The sequence below is a fragment of the Xenopus tropicalis genome, chromosome 1 (assembly GCF_000004195.4).
Source record: "Xenopus tropicalis strain Nigerian chromosome 1, UCB_Xtro_10.0, whole genome shotgun sequence".
NCBI lineage: Eukaryota > Metazoa > Chordata > Amphibia > Anura > Pipidae > Xenopus > Xenopus tropicalis.
Window position 1 is genome coordinate 23392095 of NC_030677.2, and position 25704 is coordinate 23417798.

General features: G+C 45.6%; 1 protein-coding gene across 1 annotated transcript; it reads left to right on the forward strand.

Annotated features, from left to right (window-relative positions):
- The first annotated feature begins 715 nt into the window (after positions 1-715).
- On the forward strand, positions 716-2842 carry adra2c (adrenoceptor alpha 2C). Its single transcript, NM_001126903.1, is given in 1 exon segment — positions 716-2842. A coding segment is annotated over 1 exon segment (1302 nt). The 5' UTR covers positions 716-1078; the 3' UTR covers positions 2381-2842.
- Positions 2843-25704: the final 22862 nt, after the last annotated feature.

The following is a 25704-nucleotide window of genomic DNA, read 5'->3' on the forward strand; positions in this document are numbered from 1 at the left end:
AGAGCAAGAAACGCTACACTGACTGCCTGAGCTTTGCAGCGATTTGCGAGGGAAGACTGACCCCCAGCGAGCGTTTCCTGGGCGGCTCAATCGCACATTCACCATAATACAGTCACTTGTCGGCAGTCTACCTACCCTGCAACTAGTACTGGTCTTCAGATGGGCCACTGGCAGGAGAGTATCCCTAGTGCCATAGATTAGGAGTAATCTGCAGGAAAACGATAAAAATCTATATTTTCATAGTAAGACTCCTTTACCCTGCGGTTAGTCGCAGCGATGAATGTATAAACAAATAGAATCCGATTGTAACCGACTGGAATCGCTGCCAGTAACAATGCGGCACCTTTCATACTTGCTCACATTGTTCATGTTGCGCAGAGCGTTGGTGCTGCTGTTGGCCCTCCAGCTGTTTACAGCTACTACTGAGGGGGGGGGGGCAACACTATACTCTGGGGATTCTAAACTTTACCAATGGGCTGTATGCTTGTATAATGTCCCCTTATGTGACATGTCAGGGTGCCCTATAGGAGACACTTACCCCATGAGGAGATATGTTGCGCCCAGACGCTTTATCCCTGCCTTACAAGAAAGCGCAGAGCAGAGAGAGGCCAATGTAGAGGAGAGGCCAATGTAGAGGTTCTCCTCCCAAGCTCTGCCTCCCAGCGCAGCGAATGATTTGCTCTGACAGTGTGAAAGCGCCGCACACAAGCTCTGACTCAACTGCAAGAGCAGTCGCTTCGGATTTAAGCGCAAGATCTTCAGCCCAGTGCCACCTCCTCCTCCTCCCTGGCATACTCTAGCGCACTGCCCCTGCTGGAGCACTATGTCCAACAGAAGCCAGGAGACCAGGGTGCTAAAATCCACATTAGCTTCACGCCTGGGGTATGTGGAACATCATGACACCACTTAGGAGGAAAGGGTTCCGCTTAAGAGCCGGGGGGTTCCCCTAGAGAGCCGGCGGGTTCCGCAGCTGGGCACAGACGATGGCTGGAGACGAGGGTTGAGGAGACTTGTGACTTTGGAAAGAAAGCTGGGGGGGTTTTGGTCTGGGCACCACTTTCCTATGAGACCTACCAGCATGGAGGCGCTTGAGAACTCAACGACCACCAACAGCACCCCGTTCCCTTCGTCGGGGGTCAGGGGTGTGTGGCCCTATTCTATGACTTCTGTGTGGTGCCTGGCAGCGATCGTGGGCTTTCTCATTATCTTCACCATTGTGGGCAACGTGTTTGTGGTGATCGCAGTGTTGACCAGTAGAGCATTAAAAGCCCCACAGAACCTGTTCCTGGTGTCTTTGGCCAGTGCGGACATCCTGGTCGCTGCCTTGGTCATGCCCTTCTCTTTGGCCAACGAACTCATGGGATATTGGTATTTTGGCAATGTCTGGTGTGATATCTACCTAGCCTTGGATGTTCTCTTCTGCACCTCCTCAATAGTCCATCTATGTGCCATCAGCCTGGACAGGTACTGGTCGGTCACCCAGGCTGTGGAGTACAACCTAAAAAGGACCCCACGCCGGATTAAGGGTATTATCGTTACTGTCTGGCTCATATCGGCTGTGATCTCCTTCCCACCCTTAATATCTATGGACAGGGACACTGAGGACGATGTGTACCCCCAGTGCAAACTCAACGACGATACCTGGTACATCCTTTCCTCTTGCATTGGCTCCTTCTTTGCCCCTTGCATCATCATGATCTTGGTTTACATTCGCATCTACCAAGTGGCCAAGCTCAGGACCAGGACTTTGTCGGAGAAGAAGCCCACCAGGGACGGTTCTTCTCACACAGAGAATGGGTTCAGTAAAGGGACAACAGTTAAGATGCCAGGGGACAAGGAGAACGGGCACTGCCCACCGCGTCCCTCCCCTCCAAAAGCCACTGATGTAGAGGACCTGGAGCTAGAGGAGAGCAGCATGTCGGAGAGTAAGCGCAGGAAAAGCAGCAGCAAGGAGGACAATACGGACTCCAGCAAGGAGAGAAAGTGCAGCAAGGGCAACTCCTTCTCCAAGCAGTCCAGTCGCCTGTCCAGAACCAGCAACAAATCCATGGAGCTCTTCTCCTCTAGGAAGAAGAAAAAGAGGAGCAGTGTGTCCAGGAGGAAACTCTCCCAAGCCAGGGAGAAGAGGTTCACCTTTGTGTTGGCTGTGGTCATGGGGGTGTTTGTGGTGTGCTGGTTCCCTTTCTTTTTCTCCTACAGCCTCTATGGTATCTGCAGGGAAGCCTGCGAGGTCCCAGAAACTTTATTTAAGTTTTTCTTTTGGATTGGCTACTGCAACAGCTCCCTGAACCCCGTCATCTACACCATCTTCAACCAGGACTTTAGGAGATCCTTCAAGAAAATCATTTGCATCGGCAGGAGGAAGACATTTACGCACTGAAATGTGCAGGGTGTTTGGTCTTGGGGTGTAAGGCAGACCCCCAAAAGGTGGGACAGACTGGGCCAGACCGAGCTGCTTGCCAAAGGATACCCAGGGGTGCCGATGTACCAGCTGAGGTCGGGAAAAGGAGGGTCGGGGGGGTTCCAAAGAGTGGCAGATTTAATATCCAGACACTTCGGGTCCCTTACACTCCCTTGCGTGTACGGATGGAGCTACAGACTAGACACGCAGTTCCAATAAGCGGAGAATCCATAGGAGCGCAGGAAGGTGCGCAGCGCTATGCACAAAACAATTGCGCGCCTTCCCCGCACTGGCGCCGCTCACAGAAGGTTAACAAGGTTTTTGGGGTGCTACGTTGTGGTTGTTCCCTTTGTTCAGCATCGATCCTTTCCTACTCAGAGAGCTTTTACAGTCTGGAAAAAGAACCAGTTTAATAATAAATGGTGTTCTGTTTTCTTAATACTCACGGAAAAGCAGGTTATTGTAAAGGGTTAACGCTCTGGCTGGGGAGATAAGGGTTAAAGCAGGTATCTCAGTACTGTGTCTTATGTACAGTCATTATAACACACATACACATACTGACACACACACACACACTGACACACACATACTGACACACTTACACATACACATACTGACACACACATACACATACTGACACACACATACACACACACATACACACACATACTGACACACTTACACATACACATACTGACACACACATACACATACTGACACACATACACACACACACATACACACACACACACACACACACACACATACTGACACACACACATACACATACACACACATACTGACACACACATACACACACACATACTGACATACACACACACACACATACTGACACACACATACACACACACACACATACTGACACACACATACACATACTGACACACCAGAGATACACATATACAGGTAAAAACACACACAGACTCAAAGAAACACACACATATACAGATACATAAACACTCATTCAGACATGCTCAACACACACACCTATACACATATACACACACACACCCCCATATATTCACGCACACCTATACACACACACACACACACACCTATACACACATACACACACACACACACACACCTATACACACACACACACACACACATAAACACTCATTCAGACATTCTTAACACATACACATACATACACACTCACACATACATACACACTCACACATACATACATACATACATACACACACACACACATATACACACACAAATTACCCTAGACTGATATAGTATTGCCATTTGTCCCTTTAGAAGATGGGAAATGACAGCTGTGTATCGGTGGGACAGAAAGGGAATCTGCCAGTAAATGTTTTGTGTATATACAGTAAATCTGACCTGTGCCCTTTAGGTGCCGGGGGAATTCTGGGAGTTGTAGTTCATCGATAGCTGGAGTATGGTTTTCTCCTCCCCCCATACAATATCTGCCCCCCCCCCCACTCCATTATATGCACCAGCCATGTGACCCTGTTACACTAAGAGTTTCGATTTTACGCAGAAATTCTTTGCCGCCAAACTTGCCTTTTATTCCGAGCAATCCTTCCCCTGGGGCAGATCATGCACAATATACTGCAGTATTATACATATTATACATATTATACATATCAATAGGGTTATACAAGGGAATCCAAAAGCACATGAATATCTCTGAGGAACTGATCCATTTGCCAAGGGAAACCCTACACCCTCCTGGCTAAGGAATGGGGAGGCCCTGGGAGCTCTCTGAGACTAATTACAGTATAATGAAAGTGTAAAGGAAGTGCTACTGATTGGCCAAACTGCTGGATACGCTCACATTGTTCCCTGCAAGTGCAAACATCCTCCACTGCAGGTTTCCCCAGTGCTCCCCATCTTCTCCACTGCAGGTTTCCCCAGTGCTCCCCATCTTCTCCACTGCAGGTTTCCCCAGTGCTCCCCATCTTCTCCACTGCAGGTTTCCCCAGTGCTCCCCATCTTCTCCACTGCAGGTTTCCCCAGTGCTCCCCATCTTCTCCACTGCAGGTTTCCCCAGTGCTCCCCATCATCTCCACTGCAGGTTTCCCCAGTGCTCCCCATCATCTCCACTGCAGGTTTCCCCAGTGCTCCCCATCATCTCCACTGCAGGTTTCCCCAGTGCTCCCCATCATCTCCACTGCAGGTTTCCCCAGTGCTCCCCATCATCTCCACTGCAGGTTTCCCCAGTGCTCCCCATCATCTCCACTGCAGGTTTCCCCAGTGCTCCCCATCTCCTCCACTGCAGGTTTCCCCAGTGCTCCCCATAATCTCCACTGCAGGTTTCCCCAGTGCTCCCCATCTTCTCAACTGCAGGTTTCCCCAGTGCTCCCCATCATCTCCACTGCAGGTTTCCCCAGTGCTCCCCATCATCTCCACTGCAGGTTTCCCCAGTGCTCACCATCTCCTCCACTGCTGGGTTCCACTCCCTAGGTGCTCTACATCTCCACTTCAGGATTCTCCTTCCCTTGGTGCTCCCTCATCTCCTCCACTGCAGAGTTCCCCTTCCCTAGGTGCTCCCCCACTGGCGGTTTCCCCTTCCCTAGGTGCTCCCCCATATCCCTCACTGCAGGTTTCCCCAGTGCTCCCCATCTCCTCCACTGTAGAGTTCCCCTCCCTAAGTGCTCCCCCACTGGCGGTTTCCCCTTCCCTAGGTGCACCCCCATATCCCCCATTGCAGGTTTCCCCAGTGCTCCCCATCTTCTCCAGTGCAGAGTTCTCTTCCCTAGGTGCTCCTCATCTCCTTCACTGCAGGGTTCCCCTCTCTAGGTGCCTGTGCTCTGCACCCCTAGAGATCCCCCCCTCTTATCGAGTCCATGGAGTACCTATGTAGAAACTACAGCCCTGATTGGTAAATACCATTCTCTGGTCACTTGCTTTACCAATAGTTTTCCCTTTTGTGGTAAACATGCCTATTTGATAGGCTTGACTCTACTGATGCAGAACTACATCCAGAATCCCCCTGAGAGCAGTGCTACTGTAAACACCTGCTACTACTGAACCCATAGTGCTCTTGCACTTCTGCCTGGGGGAATAGTAAATGTTAACTGCCCCAAAACTCAAGGCTTAACTGCAAAGTGCAAAACATTCAGTGCAATATGCCATGTTTTTTAAAAAACTATGTGAAGGATTTTGTGCCAGATTACATTAGGATTTTCAATGGTTAGTAATTGGACATATTTGGGCACAACTTACACTGGTATAAGGGGTGGCACTGGATATGGCCCTTGGACATTGATTTTCTATAGGCAACACCCAGAGGTAGTGTGGCCCAGGCAAGTGTTGGGGAAAGGGCTTTATCACACTAAATGCTTTGCATCTAGTGCACAAGAGTTGGCACAACCAGCAATTGCATAAAAGAAGCAAGTGAGGCATAAGCACTCTGTGTATGGCATTTTAACAGGCACAGTCCTTTTTATTAACTGACAAAATATTGGATTTTGTAACAACAGCGCCACCTGCTGGTCAGTACTGTACAGTCAGAGAGATAGGAGAGAAACATTCAGAAGGATAAGAGAGATTCTTTCTGATGTTGTTCCCTCCTGAAAAGAGATCAGAAGCCTCAGATGACCTTTCCCGTGTCATTACATTGGCACCCTGAGCAATTTAGTTTTTTGACAGTTTACATATCCTTTAAGCTTCATCCTATATGGTAGTTTCCACAAATAAATACAAATACAAAGAAGTCATTTTCTGCTAACTAGTGAGAGCGAATGTTTTCGCCAGGCTTGAATTTTCAGAAAACTACCATGAAATTTGTGGCTGTGGCTGTGTCAAAAAAGCATTTAGCCATTGGCGAATTGTTTTGCAAAACTTCTGTGAAAATTCATCGTGCAAAATTTTTTTGGCGTACGTCAAATTGGGCATGGGTGCGTCAAAAAAGGGTGCGGTTGTGGCAAAAAAAGGCACGGTCATGTAAAAAAAAAAAAATGCGGGCGACAAAAAATTAGCCACAGCAACAAAAAAATAGACACGGGCAACAAAAAAGACGCGGGCGACAAGTGCGTTTCACAAATTTTTCACCACTTCGTGAATTTTCTTGCCATTTCGCGAATTTTATGCTGAAACAGGACAGATTTGCTCATCACTACTCCCGTTAGCAGAAAACTGCCCCAGCCCAGGGTACCTGCAAACAAACCATCCTTCTCTTGCTTCTTTCTTCGTGCTGCTTCGTGCTGCTTGTGTATGTGCAGGAGAGAAGAATGCAGAATTTTAGCAAAAAAGGTGTGGTTTTTTGCACTCTACTGCGCATACGTTGGTAGCGGGATTTTAAAGAAATAAAAGGTAAAAAGAGGATTATTCGCTCACATGTGCCCCAATATGGGGCAGTTTTCTGCTAAAAAGAGCACCGGCCTGGGGGTATCAGGAAAGTGATTATAATCACTAGGAACCCTACCAGTGATCAGACCCAGCCTAACTAAAGAATTAGGGCAGAAATGTTGTACATGATGTTCTGTGCTTCTGTACCAGCCCAAGGCCCCACAGCCCTTTAGCAGGGAAGGTCTGTCCCCCAAAGATGCCCCAGTAGCCCCCCATCTTCTTTTCTGCTGATTCCCTGCAATTTCCCAATGGTGAAATGCAGAATTTCGCAGTGGATTCATGCCTGGTGAAAAATTTTGCTCATCATTAGCGACGGCCCCTAAGCTTAGCTTTTCAACAGCTGCCCAGAGCCCACTGAGCATGTGCAGTGCCACTAACATGTCCCAAGATGGTGACCCCCTGTGACAAGTTTCACACCTTGGACAATTGCTGCTATTGAAATACTGAAACTTTAGGCTGGTGCAATAAGTTTAGTAAATAAAATACGGCATTAAGCCACATTCATTTAAGCCATATTCATTTTTAGGGTTTAGTTCTCCTTTAAAAGTAAGAAAATTCACAAAAATTTGCAATGTCCTCAATGGCAACGAACCCTTATCCCCCCTGTCATTGGGGTGATAATTATCCACTTGGGCATTTTTGTGGACCTTATTTCATGTTAATATTTAGATGATTTGTATATTTTCAAGATGACATTTTGCATTGTCTCTCAGAAATGCAAATTTCAGAAATTGTGGCAAAAAAATGGAGACCGACAAAAAACGCATAAAAAACAGGGTCAAGAAAAAAATCAGATAATTGTGATTTTTTTTTGTGTTGATTTGAAATTACGGCAAAATGTGACTCCCAAATGAATAAATCAAGCCCCAAAGTGAAAAGTTAGGTTTAAAAAAGATTTCCCCCTTATCAGGGCCGGATTTATAAGTCGGGCGCCCCGAGGCCGCCCCCTGTCCGTCGCCCTCCCCAACCCCCTCCCGCACGCATGCGCGACCGGCGACCGCACCCCCCCCCCGCGCTGTCTTTTCAATCGCATACGGAGCAATGGGGGAGAGGTCCCCATTGCTACATATACGACAAAAAACTTTTATATTTTGGTGCGGCGGGGCGGCATGCCGCCCCCCAATGTTTGCCACCCTAGGCCCGGGCCTTTGTGGCCTTTCCACAAATCCGGGCCTGCCCCTTATACGACACATACAGGGAACTCTGGCCTTTGCCACATGGGTAAAATGGGTAATAAGACATGTAGAAATATATAGCAATAACATAAACTGGGAGACTTGTATATCTTCTTAGACCTGTCGGGTCACAACACCTGGGAAATTGCATTATAATGGAAAGTACCATTCTGTCCTGCTGTTTAATAGGCAGAAGATTTATTGCAGCTCACTGGCGTGTCAAGAATGAGTTCCACTTCCAGCTGTATATATATATATATATATACTGTATATACAGCCCTTGCCAAACTCATTGGGCTTCTTGTCAGTGCAAAGGCAATTTGGCTAGTGGTATTAATTAATAGTGGCAGTGAAGATGAATGCTTGCTGGAGGAGTTCTAATCATGCAATAAAACACCAACACTTTCTGGAGGGATGAGTAAAATGTATTAGTGGCGAGCACAATTTAAAATCCATTATAGGGTGTTTGTTATGTATACAAGGAATGCCCCTGGGATTTACTGCTCCTTGAAGGGCTTCGTACTGCATTTCTGGGGTTATTGGGACATAGAGTGAAGAAGTATCTGCATTATAAACACATTTGGGCTAGTTTACATAATGCAGAGACCCATACAGAAACAACTTCCATCCATGGGATCTGCCCTGGTTCAAAGTGCAGGGTAAGTAGAGGGTTTTCCCTGTAACTTGCCCCTGGGTCCAAGAAGTCATGCACTTGACTCCCCTTATGAATACATGGCTTCCTAATACAGGCAGTGCTGTATTCATAGAAAGGTGCAGTTCTTTACACTCCATTGTGGGAGCACAACAAGCCTTTGGGAGCAAATAAAAATGCCAAAGTTTGCCCTATAGCAACCAATAAGATGCTGGTTTTCAAGCAACTGACCATCATATGTAACCTGATGGGCAGTATTATTTATTACATTAACCTTTAGATGAGTGGTAGCAGGGCAAATAAATTGTACAGGAGTCAAGGGACAGGGCTTGTGGCGTATTAGGCAGAGATGGATTGTGGGTGGGAGGTTTGACCATAATGGGGGTGTGGTTGGGGTGGATTAGGGGTGTGTGAGTGCATGTGTAGACCATTTTATTTTATAGTGTGGCAGGGCCCTCTACCCAGGAGACCAATGGGTTAACAACTGGGGCCCCCTGGGGGGATGCAATAACTGCAAATTACTGTTATTAGTATGTGGCTTCATAAATCCTGATGGTGGCCTTGAGTTGTTGGTAGGCTTTTTCACTTCAAGACCCTCTTGGAGATCCAACCTTTGGTCAGAACCCCCCTATAACAAGGTTACAGATATAGGGAGACATTGGTGTTACAGTCAGTCAGTCATTCAGCCACAGTTCCAGGACTCTGTAGAACAGCAAATACATTGCCACCAAAAATATCACTCTAGGCTTCCAGGTATATCTGAGAGCAAATAGGCTCTGAGCCCCCCCTGCCAGTGCCCCAGGCCCCACAGCTTGGGAACCACTGCCTTAGATCCTTAGATAAAACACACGGTAGTGACTGATGTGAATGATAACATGTCGGCCACACTAAAATAAAAGGATAATAAAAATAATAATGTTTTTACCCTTCCAACCTCATGCATACTACTGTAGAAACAGAAGGTTTAGAGTGAAGAGAGATAATGAGCCCCTCTATTTCCCTTATTGCTGCTTTAATCTCAGGCTCAGGCCGGGTGAGTTTTCCTTTATCCCACAGCTGCATCTGTAACATTGGCTATACAGTTAAACTTGCCCTTTGTATTGACTGCTGGTCAAATTCTTCCACCACCTCAGAAAATCAATTCTGTCTGGACCTTGCTTTGTATTTGGGGGGGACTATTGGCCTGAGACAGGCAAGGGCCTGACTGTTGCCATAAAGTAGGGAGGATGGATTTACGTGTCTGTGAGCCTAATTACAGACCCATGTCAACAACTGCTATGGTTAAATTGCCTAGGCCACTAACCAGGAGAGGTGTCTGGATACATTACTAATACTAGTGCATTGCCTGTTGGTAAATAAAGAGATAAAGGAGCCTCAAACAATCCAATGATAATGTCTCTGGGGAGAGCCGCTCACCTTGCCACTCCATGGAGTTTCCTAATGAAACAGTTAAATGGCTTTGCACTAAAGCTTTATTAGAACATAATGTGTAGATGAGATATGAGCAGGCAGATATGTGGTTACATTAATACTGGGTCCCGATCAGGCAATAAAGCCAGTGTTGGAATAAGCAGACATATAATTACCTGGGGGCACTAGGTTACAGAAGATGCAAAGGCACAAACAGGATTTTCTCAGGGTTTAATTCCTTCCCACATCACTTACACATTCACATGTCTTAGGGGCCCCTTAAGGAAAGGGGCAGAGCTATGAAGTCACAAGCGACACCAGGGGGATTGGGGAAGAGAAAAAGGGTTTCCGCTAGATACTGGGTGTATCAGGGGCTTAAGGGAACAGGCCAGGGTCTGAATTTAAGAATATCACAAATATACTGGCTGGGTGGCAAACTAAGAAAGCAGGGCCTGTCTTATAAACTGCAGGGCCAAATTGGGGCCATTTCGGCAGGGCCCCTACATACGGTGTTGCCATCAGGCACAGGTTCCAGGGCTGCGTTGGCAAACGGTCCCTGCCTTTCCCTTTGTGACTGACTGACCCTGTCTTTTACCCTTTCTTTCTCTTGTTCCATTGCCCCCAACATTTCATGGTCAATGTGGCCCCCAAGCACTGGGCACTGACACCCCAAGCATACTATATACAGTGTGAGACAGGGATTATTGGCCCCCAACATTTCATGGATCAATGTGGCCCCCAAGCACTGGGCACTGACACACCAAGCATACTATATACAGTGTGAGACAGGGATTATTGGCCCCCAACATTTTATGGCACAATGTGGCCCCCATGCACTGGGCACTTACACACCAAGCATACTATATACAGTGTGAGACAGTGATTATTGGCCCCCAACATTTCATGGCACAATGTGGCCCCCAAGCACTGGGCATTGACACCCCAAGCATACTATATACAGTGTGAGACAGGGATTATTGGCCCCAAGCACTGGGCACTGACACACCAAGCATACTATATACAGTGTGAGACAGGGATTATTGGCCCCAAGCACTGGGCACTGACACACCAAGCATACTATATACAGTGTGAGACAGGGATTATTGGCCCCAAGCACTGGGCACTGACACACCAAGCACACTATATACAGTGTGAGACAGGGATTATTGGCCCCAAGCACTGGGCACTGACACACCAAGCATACTATATACAGTGTGAGACAGGGATTATTGGCCCCAAGCACTGGGCACTGACACACCAAGCATACTATATACAGTGTGAGACAGTGATTATTGGCCCCAAGCACTGGGCACTGACACACCAAGCATACTATATACAGTGTGAGACAGGGATTATTGGCCCCAAGCACTGGGCACTGACACCCCAAGCATACTATATACAGTGTGAGACAGGGATTATTGGCCCCCAACATTTCATGGCACAATGTGGCCCCAAGCACTGGGCACTGACACACCAAGCATACTATATACAGTGTGAGACAGGGATTATTGGCCCCAAGCACTGGGCACTGACACACCAAGCATACTATATACAGTGTGAGACAGGGATTATTGGCCCCAAGCACTGGGCACTGACACCCCAAGCATACTATATACAGTGTGAGACAGGGATTATTGGCCCCCAACATAGGCGGAGGGTGACTTTTTTGTTTGGGGAGGCTAAAGATGGCCCATACACAGACTGACCTACAGCTAATGTGACACTTAGTGGATTCACTGCTGGTGTAAAAAATTAATCTCCCAACTACCTCTTGCCGTTCCCACTGACTCCCAGGGATACTGCGCAAAAGTGCGGGTGGGGGTGCTTTTTTTAACCCTAAAATGCTTAGGATGTAAAAGCATTCATATGTGCTCTTCTGTTAGGGGTTCTCTATACATTTGTGTTTGTGATCAGTTAGCTTCAAGGGGTAGTTAACCTTTAAATTAACTTTAACATGATCTAGACATTGATATTCTGAGACAATTTGCAATAGGTCCTCTTTTATTTTTAATGGTTTTTCAGTTATTTAGCTTATTGTTCAGCAGCTCTCCATTTGGTATTTCAGCAGCTATCTGGTTGCTAGGGTCTTATTTACCAGGTAGTGGTTTAAACAAGAGATGGGAATATGAATAGTTAAGGGGCCTGCATGGAAAAATAAAACTGTAGCTTCACAGAGCAATACTTTTTGGTCAGTGACCCTCATTTGAAAGCTGGAAAGAGGCAGAACCAAAAGGCAAATTATTCAAAAACTATAAAAAATTAACTAGGAAGACCAATTGCAAAGTTGCTAGGAATAGGCCATTCCATAACATACTACAAGTTAACTTAAAAGTGAACCTCACCTTTAGATGTGTTTAAGTTAGCTTTATAGAGAGAGAGGCAGCAGGTACTGACATCCCACGCACGTTATATACAGTGAGACGCAGTCTTTATATACAAAACCAGCACGTTATATGCAGCGAGACGCAGTCTTTATATACAAAACCAGCACATTATATACAGCGAGACGCAGTCTTTATATACAAAACCAGCACATTATATGCCGTGAAGAGCAGTGGGTACAGATGGCAGATATTCAGGCCCTGGCACTATAACATTGGCACTGATACACAGCATTGGCTCCACTGTAACTAACTAGAAATGAAAAAAACAATGACAAAAGTAAAAGAAAAATAGAAAGTGCAAAAAACCATAACAAATATATAAAAGCCCAATGAGCTTTGTCAGGGGGAAAACGTAACTTACCCTCCATCTGTTAGGGTAGGGGATAGGGATATTATAGATATCAGGTGACAAAAAACTATTTTATTTCAGCTAGTGGGTCAGTCTTTAGAACATATAAAGTATAGTACTTGTGTATAGTGCCTGGGTATAGTGCCTGTGTATAGTGCCTGGGTATAGTGCCTGTGGGATTAAAACTGTAGCAAAAGTTCAAAGTTGGTTCTTGGGTAAAGTTTACAGCCTGCAGATTCTTCTTTTTTTGTCTTCAATTCTGCACTGCCTCCAGTTTGCAAAATTTCCCGATCCCTGTCTGCATCTGCGCCTTGATTGGTCAATTTTACTGCCTGTCAAGAAAGCTGTGCTCTGATTGGAGAATCCACAAGAAGAAAGATCCAATCAGAGCACAGCTGATTTCTGCAGAACCCGGAGAAGATTTACAGGACAGTGCAGAAATGGAGCCAGGTTTTAAGGTGCCAAAGCAGGCTTAGCCTCCCCAAGCCTTATTGAAAATCCGCCTATGGACCTGTTATCCAGAAATGCTCGGGACCTTGGGTTTTCTGGATAAGGGATCTTTCTGTAATTAGGATCTTCATAACTTAAGTCTGCTAAAAATGACATCTATAAAGGCCGGAGTGAGCAGATGTCAAACATAATAGCCAGAAATCTACTTCCTCCTTTCAGCTCTTTAACCTCTTAGTTAGTCAGAGACTGTTCAGTTAGTTTGCTATTGATCCTGACCTGTGTGCTCACAAACTAACAGTTGTATCCCATATGCCCCCCCAAGTCACTGTTTGGTTACTGACTGGTAACATATTAGACAGCTGCAAAGGAGGTAGTTGCATCCTGGACAGTATCGGGCATCAGTTTGCTCCATCCTGTGTATATACACCACTTTTATTTTTACACTGAACTGTTTCTGGCCTCCGTCATGAGATCTACCACAGTTAAAATAGTGTGACAAATATTTGGTGCAATAAGCAAGAAAAAGTATCAATCAATGTTTAACAAATACACACAGTAATATATAAATGCAGTGCCAAATTCACATTTAATGCCCACATAACATTATTCAAGTGCCAACTGTAAGTTTAATGTGAAAGGACTGTAGTAGCTTTTACTCCCCTTCTTCATGGCCCACTTTGTAGTCTGCACACAGAAACATATATAAAGTAGAAACAAATATATACAGAGGCCCGGTGGGGACAATCTTCTTAACTGGGATGAAACTACAGAGACGGATGGCTTGAGCAGCCGCACTCAAAAGTATGCTGGGGGGGGGGAAAGAAGTAGCGGGATGTCATTCCACCATGATCTACCTCGGGCACCCCTGGGCTAGGCACTGACTGACTTCTGCTGTATACCATTTACACTAGGCACTCTAACACAGACTGCCTCCTATTTCATCCCAATCATTGCAGGGACCCCCCAATGCAAGCACCTTTGGCAGCTTAAATAAGAGCTTCAGACATATTGCCTGCTGCTCCCTCTTTATACTGGTTTAGACTAAATGCTACTGAATGTAACCAGGAACTCCCAGCAGGTACACTGTCTACTGCTGCACTATTTTATATAGGGGCCCTGGTATTTGTTTTTTAAGCACATTATATCAAAGCTGTGCAGCAGAGATGTATGTATTTAATATGATATTAAATATAATAGCTACATACCAGACAACAAGGAGCTTAAGAATCAGCACCTTCTGTGTCTGGGAGCCCAGATCACCAGCACCAGCAGTACAACAATTTCTTTGGACGATTTGCACTTGTACTTGTGCTGTGTAGTAGTGCCTGACTAGCAGATCGCCTCAGGTTATGCTTTCCTATTCTGAAATCTCGCGAGATTTGCAGTCCGAAATCCCGTGATGATGTCATCAAACACCGGAGTCACTAGCAAACTAACAGGTTGTTGTTCTAACTTTAGAGACACTAAACTGCAGCACCCCCCACCCCCCCAAGCACAACATAAAGTAGGCACAACATCGCTCAGAGGATTTTTTTTATTTTTATTTTGTGAAGGGGCTTTTATTTTGGGGACACAGGTTTGGGGAGGCTTAGCCTCCCCAAGCCTTAATGAAAATCCGCCTATGGCCCCCAACATTTCATGGCACAATGTGGCCCCAAGCACTGGGCACTGACACACCAAGCATACTATATACAGTGTGAGACAGGGATTATTGGCCCCCAAGCACTGGGCACTGAAACACCAAGCATACTATATACAGTGTGAGACAGGGATTATTGGCCCCAAGCACTGGGCACTGAAACACCAAGCATACTATATACAGTGTGAGACAGGGATTATTGGCCCCCAAGCACTGGGCACTGAAACACCAAGCATACTATATACAGTGTGAGACAGGGATTATTAGCCCCCAAGCACTGGGCACTGACACACCAAGCATACTATATACAGTGTGAGACAGGGATTATTGGCCCCCAAGCACTGGGCACTGAAACACCAAGCATACTATATACAGTGTGAGACAGGGATTATTGGCCCCCAACATTTCATGGCACAATGTGGCCCCCAAGCACTGGGCACTGACACCCCAAGCATACTATATACAGTGTGAGACAGGGATTATTGGCCCCAAGCACTGGGCACTGACACCCCAAGCATACTATATACAGTGTGAGACAGGGATTATTGGCCCCCAAGCACTGGGCACTGACACCCCAAGCATACTATATACAGTGTGAGACAGGGATTATTAGCCCCCAAGCACTGGGCACTGAAACACCAAGCATACTATATACAGTGTGAGACAGGGATTATTAGCCCCCAAGCACTGGGCACTGACACCCCAAGCATACTATATACAGTGTGAGACAGGGATTATTGGCCCCAAGCACTGGGCACTGACACCCCAAGCATACTATATACAGTGTGAGACAGGGATTATTGGCCCCAAGCACTGGGCACTGACACCCCAAGCATACTATATACAGTGTGAGACAGGGATTATTGGCCCCAAGCACTGGGCACTGACACCCCAAGCATACTATATACAGTGTGAGACAGGGATAATTAGCCCCCAAGCACTGGGCACTGAAACACCAAGCATACTATATACAGTGTGAGACAGGGATTATTGGCCACAAGCACTGGGCACTGACACCCCAAGCATACTATATACAGTGTGAGACAGGGATTATTGGCCCCAAGCACTGGGCACTGACACCCCAAGCATACTATATACAGTGTGAGACAGGGATTATTGGCCCCAAGCACTGGGCACTGACACCCCAAGCATACTATATACAGTGTGAGACAGGGATTATTGGCCCCAAGCACTGGGCACTGACACCCCAAGCATACTATATACAGTGTGAGACAGGGATTATTTGCCCCCAAGCACTGGGCACTGAAACACCAAGCATACTATATACAGTGTGAGACAGGGATTATTGGCCCCCAACATTTCATGGCACAATGTGGCCCCCAAGCACTGGGCACTGACACACCAAGCATACTATATACAGTGTGAGACAGGGATTATTGGCCCCCAACATTTCATGGCACAATGTGGCCCCCAAGCACTGGGCACTGACACACCAAGCATACTATATACAGCGTGAGACAGGGATTATTGGCCCCCAACATTTCATGGCACAATGTGGCCCCCAAGCACTGGGCACTGACACACCAAGCATACTATATACAGTGTGAGACAGGGATTATTGGCCCCCAAGCACTGGGCACTGAAACACCAAGCATACTATATACAGTGTGAGACAGTGATTATTGGCCCCCAACATTTCATGGCACAATGTGGCCCCCAAGCACTGGGCACTGACACACCAAGCATACTATATACAGTGTGAGACAGGGATTATTGGCCCCAAGCACTGGGCACTGACACACCAAGCATACTATATACAGTGAGACAGTGATTATTGGCACCCAACATTTCATGGCACAATGTGGCCCCCAAGCACTGGGCACTGACACACCAAGCATACTATATACAGTGTGAGACAGGGATTATTGGCCCCCAACATTTCATGGCACAATGTGGCCCCCAAGCACTGGGCACTGACACACCAAGCATACTATATACAGTGTGAGACAGTGATTATTGGCACCCAACATTTTATGGCACAATGTGGCCCCAAGCACTGGGCACTGACACCCCAAGCATACTATATACAGTGTGAGACAGTGATTATTGGCCCCCAACATTTCATGGCACAATGTGGCCCCAAGCACTGGGCACTGACACACTAAGCATACTATATACAGTGTGAGACAGGAATTATTGGCCCCCAACATTTCATGGCACAATGTGGCCCCAAGCACTGGGCACTGACACACCAAGCATACTATATACAGTGTGAGACAGTGATTATTGGCCCCCAACATTTCATGGCACAATGTGGCCCCAAGCACTGGGCACTGACACACCAAGCATACTATATACAGTGTGAGACAGTGATTATTGGCCCCCAACATTTCATGGCACAATGTGGCCCCAAGCACTGGGCACTGACACACCAAGCATACTATATACAGTGTGAGACAGTGATTATTGGCCCCAAGCACTGGGCACTGACACACCAAGCATACTATATACAGTGTGAGACAGGAATTATTGGCCCCCAAGCACTGGGCACTGACACACCAAGCATACTATATACAGTGTGAGACAGTGATTATTGGCCCCCAACATTTCATGGCACAATGTGGCCCCAAGCACTGGGCACTGAAACACCAAGCATACTATATACAGTGTGAGACAGGGATTATTGGCCCCCAAGCACTGGGCACTGACACACCAAGCATACTATATACAGTGTGAGACAGGGATTATTTGCCCCCAAGCACTGGGCACTGACACACCAAGCATACTATATACAGTTTGAGACAGGAATTATTGGCCCCCAACATTTCATGGCACAATGTGGCCCCAAGCACTGGGCACTGAAACACCAAGCATACTATATACAGTGTGAGACAGGGATTATTGGCCCCCAAGCACTGGGCACTGACACCCCAAGCATACTATATACAGTGTGAGACAGGGATTATTGGCCCCCAAGCACTGGGCACTGACACCCCAAGCATACTATATACAGTTTGAGACAGGAATTATTGGCCCCCAACATTTCATGGCACAATGTGGCCCCAAGCACTGGGCACTGAAACACCAAGCATACTATATACAGTGTGAGACAGGGATTATTGGCCCCCAAGCACTGGGCACTGACACCCCAAGCATACTACATACAGTGTGAGACAGGGATTATTGGCCCCCAACATTTCATGGCACAATGTGGCCCCAATCACTGGGCATTGACACACCAAGCATACTATATAAAGTATGATTATTGGCCCCTCAAGCACACTATACAAAATGAAAGGCAGTGCGTACCCTGGGGTAGCAGTATGAATGCCCACTTTGTGTTTAATGTCCCAGAACACATATCAGCATTAATAGGTAATTGTTATTGGGGGCTGGATGGACAGCTTTATGTTCTTATTATCCCTGGTGTGGGGCCCCCATTAGTGCGGGGCCCTATTGAGCCCAATAGGGAAGAATTATTTATGGTGATGAATGTTATTTTTCAACCAGGCATGGATTTGCAGCAGAATTTTGTTCAAAATACATTGTGCTAAAGGGGGATATTTACCGTGAAATACATGGCAAATAGAAAGGACAGAATAAAAGTGCAAATTCTCAGTGTGCACATACAGGTAGTTCACCTTTAAATAAACATTTACTACAATACAGACAATGATATTCTGCAGCTATTTGCAATTGGTCTTCATTTAATATGGTTTTTGAATTCCACTTTACCCCAGCAGCCAGGCAGTGGTTAGAGAGTGAGAACCTGAGGGATGAATATCAATAAAACTAACAATACAATTGTAGCCTTAAAGAGCGAGAGGGTTTGGGCTGCTGGGCTCAGGGACCCCCATAAGAAGGCTGGAAAGGGACACAAGTACAAAGCAAATAACTGAAAAAAATCCATTAAAATGAAGACCAATATAAAAGTTGCTCATTCATTTGGCAGAAGTCCTGTTTTTGTTCTTTTGCTAATGAGCCAGCGGGGCTGCCAGGGCTTGTTTCTTTATTTCTACAATAAAGCACGTGGGCGGAGCATCAGTGGCAGGTGTGAATGCTGGCGCATACTCGGCTCCAGATGCATGAATTTGGCGTGCCTCCACCGAGCACAATGGGAACAGCATTCTCTATGAACAGAACGCTAGTATGAGCGGTATTAAACTGGAAGACAACTAAAAAGGCTCACTTTTCCACATTGCATTATTACAAGAGCATCTAATCAGTGCCATACCCTGCCTTTGTTGGGCCTGAATCCTCCAACACCCAACTCATTGGACCCCCACCCCATGATCCCCACCAACCCCTGTGGCCATTTAAGCTAATTTAGTGGTTTCTAAAATGTAATGGGTTTAGTCTGCTGTTACCAAGCTTTCAGGAATACAGGAGCAAAGGCAACCCTGTATTTTCTATGAATTTGTACTTACTATCCTGCTGGGCCAGTCCAACATTGGACTCAGGGAGTAGGGTTGCCAGCCTTCTGAAAAACTTTTACCACCCAGTGGGAACGGGAACAAAAAGAGGATGGGCAGTGACATTAAAAGGGCAGGGCCTATGACATGAAAGGGGTGTGGCTAAGATGCATGGCGGCAAGAAGCCAGGTTATAATGTGATGTGGGAAGGAAAAAAAGTTAATTTTGGGTTTGACTGGGGGCAGATCAAGGGTGGCCAGGGGATTATCTTAAGGCAGTGATCCCCAACCAGTAGTTTGTGAGCAACATGTTGCTCCCCAACCCCTTGGATGTTTCTCCCAGTGGCCTCAAAGCAGGGGCTTATTTTTGAATTCTTGTCTTGGAGGCAAGTTTGGCTGCATAAATACCAGGTGTACGGCCAAACAGAGTCTCCTGTAGGCTGCCAGTCCTTGTAGGAGCTACCAAATAGCCAGTAACAGCCCTTACTTGGCACCCCCAGGAACATGTTTCATGCTTGTGTTGCTCCCCAACTCTTTTTACATTTGAATGTGGCTCACAGGTAAAAAAGGTCCCTGTCTTAAGGGTATTACAAAAGTATTTACATTGCCAGTAAATTTGTAATACCGGCCCTGGCCTGGGTAACTATGTAATCTTCGTGTGAGGATGTATCTGAAGATAAATCCGATAATCTAGACAAGGCATTGTTAGTTGGATAAGAACGAGCTTTTTGGAATAAAGATCATTACCAGGAATCAAAATCTGGGAAAACAAGTGGTGTCAGGGTTGGCAAAAAACCGGCATCAAGAGGGGCTTGGCAGTTACTAGCACTGCAGTAAGTTTAGATGCCGAGAACAGAACTTTATTTGGCTACCATTGTAAAGATTATAGTTATATATGTATATTGCAATTGCTTCTTTTTTGGGGTGACTAATCCTTTCTAAACCTTTAGTAGTTGGTTCTTATAAATTAATGTTGTGCTAAAATACCCAATCACCATACAAGCTCAGGTAACACATGGAGGGCTGCATCAGCCAGGGCTGTTTCAGGCTCCTCTGCCGCACTGAGGTGGCTAAAGGGTGCTTTTTGTCAGTGTTGGAGTCGGGCAAAGGGGTGGGCACATCACTAGTGCAAATGTGTTTGTAACCTCTAGTTGCCTCCCTGGACTAGTACCAGTAGAACATGGGTTACACTGCACTCTCTTACCCAGAATGGGCCTTCGCTAAGTGGAAGAGGAAGGTGAGGGTGTTGTGCAACTACAACTTTCTTGCTGCTATACAGAAAAATAAAAGTGGGCGCCAGAGATTCTTTCAGACAACAAAATAATAAGTGTTTATTGAACATCTGCAGGGTTTACTCACAACACAGCTTCTCTGAGGCCAGTGGTACAGGCAACATCACATGCAGAGTGAAATACAGACTGACACTCCCCTTAAAAGGAGCACCTCAACTTGCCTCTTGGCTTCAGCAGCCCTGGTAGCAATGCTGGGCCCCCTTACAAAAAAAAGAAAAAATGATTGGGGCCCAAAACTTCCCAAGGTATAGTAGGACAAACCTAAAGAGAATTGGTCTCCCCTGCGCTGGGAGAAAGAAATCAGGACTGTTTCTATGGGTATATTTCCCATCCTTTGCACCTTGTGAACAGAACGGTAGTAATGATGCTGTTTCATACATACATTCACTTATATATGAAGGAAGACAGGTGCTTCTCAGATTTCTTGTCAGGATACTGATTTGAGCATCTGAGCAGCATCTGTTCTCCATCCTAATAAGTCGCTGCTGGTTAGCGTGGCAGCCCCAATACACATGGCAGACGTTCCTGTCAGGAAGCAATTCCGTGCAGCAGTGATGCGCCTATTTTTTCCTTACAGGAATCACCAGACAAAATGGAATTATCAGCTGCAGACTGAGAGTTTTTATATTGAAATCTAAAAGCTTTAAAACATTTTCCATTGACCTCATCTGCTATTTATTTGAATGAGACACTTGACCTCCCTGTTCCATCGCTTTGATACTTGTCCTCGGAGCGCAAGCGTTTAGCTGAAGGGAGTGCGGGAGATACTTACCTTAATAAATGCTTTCTCTGGCGGCTTTGTAACAAGCCCAGTGTTTAAACTTCTACGTATAAACACACACAGAGACATTTACTGGTGCAGTGGCGATGTGTATTTTATACTCTTCCAGAGGCAGTTTATGAAAGTAGAAGGTTTATCTAAGGCCAATGGCACAAATGGGATTTCACAGCACAATGCACCAGAAACCACAGGAGGGTAGGGGCAGATCTATCCCAATCAGGGCCGCCATCAGGGGGGCAGAGGGGGGACAGTTCTCCGATGGTCGCTTTAAAGGGGGCCCAGCCGTTCTTTTAGCTCAGGCCCCCTTTAAAGAACTATGGGCCTGTCATTGGTTCATTGGTGGGCAGCAGGAAATTTGATTGGTTGCGCCCTGTGCATCCGTACGCACGGGGTGCAACCTTATAAAATGTGCAGATGCAGCAGGGAGCTGGCACAAATCAAGAGGGAGCAGATGGTGGCAGTCACTGGTGGGGGAGCTGGATGATGCCGGAGGAAGCCGCAGGGGTGCCGGACGAAGTAGCTGGGGTGGGGGGGGGAGCTGGAGGAAGCCACAGGGGAGCCGGAGGAAGTTGCTGGTGGGGGGTGAGTTGGAGGAAGTCACTGGGGGGGGGGCGCAGGAGCTGGAGGATGCTGTAGGAAGTCGCTGGGGTGGGCGGGAGCTGAGGGGAGCCGGAGGAAGTTGCTTGGGGGGGGGGAGCAGGAGGAAGTTGCTGGGGGGGAACTGGAGGATTCTGGTGGGAGCTGGGGGGGAGGCGCAGGATGCTTGGGGGTGGGGAGCTGGAGGATGCTGGGAAGGAATCTGGGGGGCCCTGGCTAGCAATGTTTTAGGGGGCCCTGGCTACCAATGTCTGTGTGTCCATTGTACTGATGGGAGGGAGCATTGGGGGGCAGGGCATGGGAGGAGGGGGGCCCAGAAAATTTTGTTGTGAGGGGCTCCCGTGATTTGTGATGGCGACCCTGATCCCAATGGATTCCTAACAAAGTGTTTCAACAGATTGGTGCATGTCAGGGATTCACCAAATGCACTTTTTTGGGTTCGGCTGAACCCCAGAACCCACTCTGAAGTATTCAGCTGAATCCCGAACCGAATCCTAATTAACATATTAACATATGTTAATTAGGATCGATAGGAGTTAAAAATTTTTCCACCCGACTATTTAACCCTTTTCCGGATGCTAATTAGCATATGCTAATTTATGCTAATTAGGATTTGGTTCGACTGGGACCGCGGATTCGACTGAAATGGAATCCTTAAAAAAAAGCCAGGATTTGGCCGAATCCCGAACCGATGCATCCCTAGTGCATGTATAAAAGTATTTAGTGCTTCAGTTAGTCAGTTAGTCAGAATGGGCTGGGCTGCATTAAACATTTTATCGATATTCCATGATTCCCTGATATGGGGTGTTAGAGCTCAGTAGCTTGGTAACCTCTATAACACAACATTGTTAAGCTTTCTAAATTTATTGTTAATAAAATAAATGCAAATACATAATAAATCAACTGTAGTGTTAGACTGGGGCTCACTATATAACCTTATAACAGGGATCCACCAAACAAATCAGCCAATTAAGTCAGCTCTGCCAAGCTACCACTCCCCGCTATGTACATGAACACTCTGCCTTAGATACATTGCCATAATTACATAGATATACCAGTATAGCCACTGCAGAAAATGGTCAGTGACCACTCAAACCCAAACTCAAACCCAAAGAATGTTAGATCACTGAAGAAATGGATAACAAGCATATAAACCTCAGACATGCATTTAAGATCACTGCAGAAATAAACAATGTGCACGCCATTAACCCCAGGCATTGCAACTGAAGAAAATGGATAATAAGCATAAAAACTCCAAACATGCCAGTAGGATCAATTCAGACAACGGATGATGAGCACTTTATTAAAATCCAGTCGATTTACCTGCATCCCCTTCCCAAGGTTTAACAAGTGACCAAGTGTGTGTGTGTATATGAGTGAGTGTGTATGTGAGTGTGTGTATGTATGTGAGTGTGTGTGCGTTTATGTAAGTGTGTGTGTATGTGAGTGTGTATGTGAGCGTGTATGTGAGTGTGTGTATTTGTGTATGTGTGTGTATGTGTGTGTGTGTATGTGTGTGTGTGTGTATGTGTGAGTGTGTATGTGTGTATATGAGTGTGTGTATATGAGTGTATGTGAGTGTGTATGTGTGAGTGTGTATGTGTGTATGTGAGTGTGTGTATATGAGTGTATGTGAGTGAGTGTGTGTGTATGTGTGAGTGTGTGTATGTGAGTGAGTGTGTGTGTATGTGTGAGTGAGTGTATGTGAGTGTGTGTGTGTATGTGTGAGTGTGTGTATGTGAGTGAGTGTGTGTGTATGTGTGAGTGTGTGTATGTGTGTGAGTGTGTATGTGTGTATATGTGCTTGGTTTTAATGGACTGAGAGATTCACTTTTATTGCCTCTGTGCTGTGTCTACTTGAGGAGAGCAGAGCATCTGGCTTATAACAAATGTCTAAAGAACAATTTTCCAAATTGCCTTAATAGCTCGCTTTCAACTTTTTCTTTTCTTACCCTTGTGATAAATCAGTGAGAAGACACCGATGAAACCTATACATTTATTATTTTCTAGCCTTGACTCCAGCCTTCCTTTAGACTTACTCTATTACTTTCTTGTTGAAACTTTATATTTAACTTTTTAACCTTAAAAAAAATAGAGTTGATGAAGTGCATGTGATAAAGTATAAAGCTCACTCATAGTGCCCAGTATATGCGCAAAACGCGTAGGGATTAATTGTACTGTGATGTATTCAATTCTTAACAAACAGCACATTTGTAAGCAGCATATCTATGTCAGTCTGGGTTTGTTGCTAGCCTGTTTGTCAAGAAGAAGTTAGGACTGTAGATCCCCAAACTCTGCAGCTAGGGGTGCTAAAGGGAGAATACTTACAGGGTTTGGGGACTGTATATACTGTTACCCTACTATATCCCTTTTTTAAATAGTACAGTATAAGGGGAGTAGTACAGCTGCCAGCTCCAGGTCTGGTAGCTCATTACAACCAACAATTTGCCTGCTTTCAAACAGCTGACCAGTAAAATGCTGTCAGCTTACTGGTTGCTATGGGTTACTAGACCTGTAGCAAATTCTGCAATTGGTCTTACATTACACAATAAAGGTTTGCACTGGATTAAATAATAATGCCATTGGCAGTACCAAACATTCCTGTGTATTTGTTTATTCGACCCAAATATTCTTTATTTGAATCTTGTCCACCGTCCTAATGGAGCTTTCTACAATGTCTTTCTACAAATATTGCTTTGTTATAGGAAACTAAAAGCCAAGTAATACAACAAGCTGCAGTTGCAAAGTACATTTCATTTTCCTTCCAGGCCAAGGCAGCAAGGTTCTCATTAGTCCTGCAGCAATAAGTCTTGGGTTCAGTTGCACAACAAGGTGATGCACAGAGTCACACAATATTGTTAGGACCTTCAAAACTCAAAAAATGGGCCCAACATTACAGGTATGGGACCTATTATCCAGAATGCTCGGGACCTGGGGTTTTCCAGATAATGGATCTTTCTATAATTTGGATCTCCATACCTTAAGTCTACTAAAATCATTTAAATATTGAATAAACCCAATAGGGCTGTTCTGCCCCCAATACTTGGGATCAAGTACAGGTACTGTTTTATTATTACAGAGAAAAGGGAATCATTTAACCATTAAATAAACCCAATAGGGCTGTTCTGCCCCCAATAAGGGGTAATTATATCTTAGTTGGGATCAAGTACAGGTACTGTTTTATTATTACAGAGAAAAGGGAATCATTTAACCATGAAATAAACCCAATAGGGCTGTTCTGCCCCAATAAGGGGTAATTATATCTTAGTTGGGATCAAGTACAGGTACTGTTTTATTATTACAGAGAAAAGGGAATCATTTATCCATGAAATAAACCCAATAGGGCTGTTCTGCCCCAATAAGGGGTAATTATATCTTAGTTGGGATCAAGTACAGGTACTGTTTTATTATTACAGAGAAAAGGGAATCATTTAACCATTAAATAAACCCAATAGGGCTGTTCTGCCCCCAATAAGGGGTAATTATATCTTAGTTGGGATCAAGTACAGGTACTGTTTTATTATTACAGAGAAAAGGGAATCATTTAACCATTAAATAAACCCAATAGGGCTGTTCTGCCCCCAATAAGGGGTAATTATATCTTAGTTGGGATCAAGTACAGGTACTGTTTTATTATTACAGAGAAAAGGGAATCATTTAACCATTAAACAAACCCAATAGGGCTGTTCTGCCCCCAATAAGGGGTAATTATATCTTAGTTGGGATCAAGTACAGGTACTGTTTTATTATTACAGAGAAGAGGGGAATCATTTAACCATGAAATAAACCCAATAGGGCTGTTCTGCCCCCAATAAGGGGTAATTATATCTTAGTTGGATATTCTGAGGCATCTGG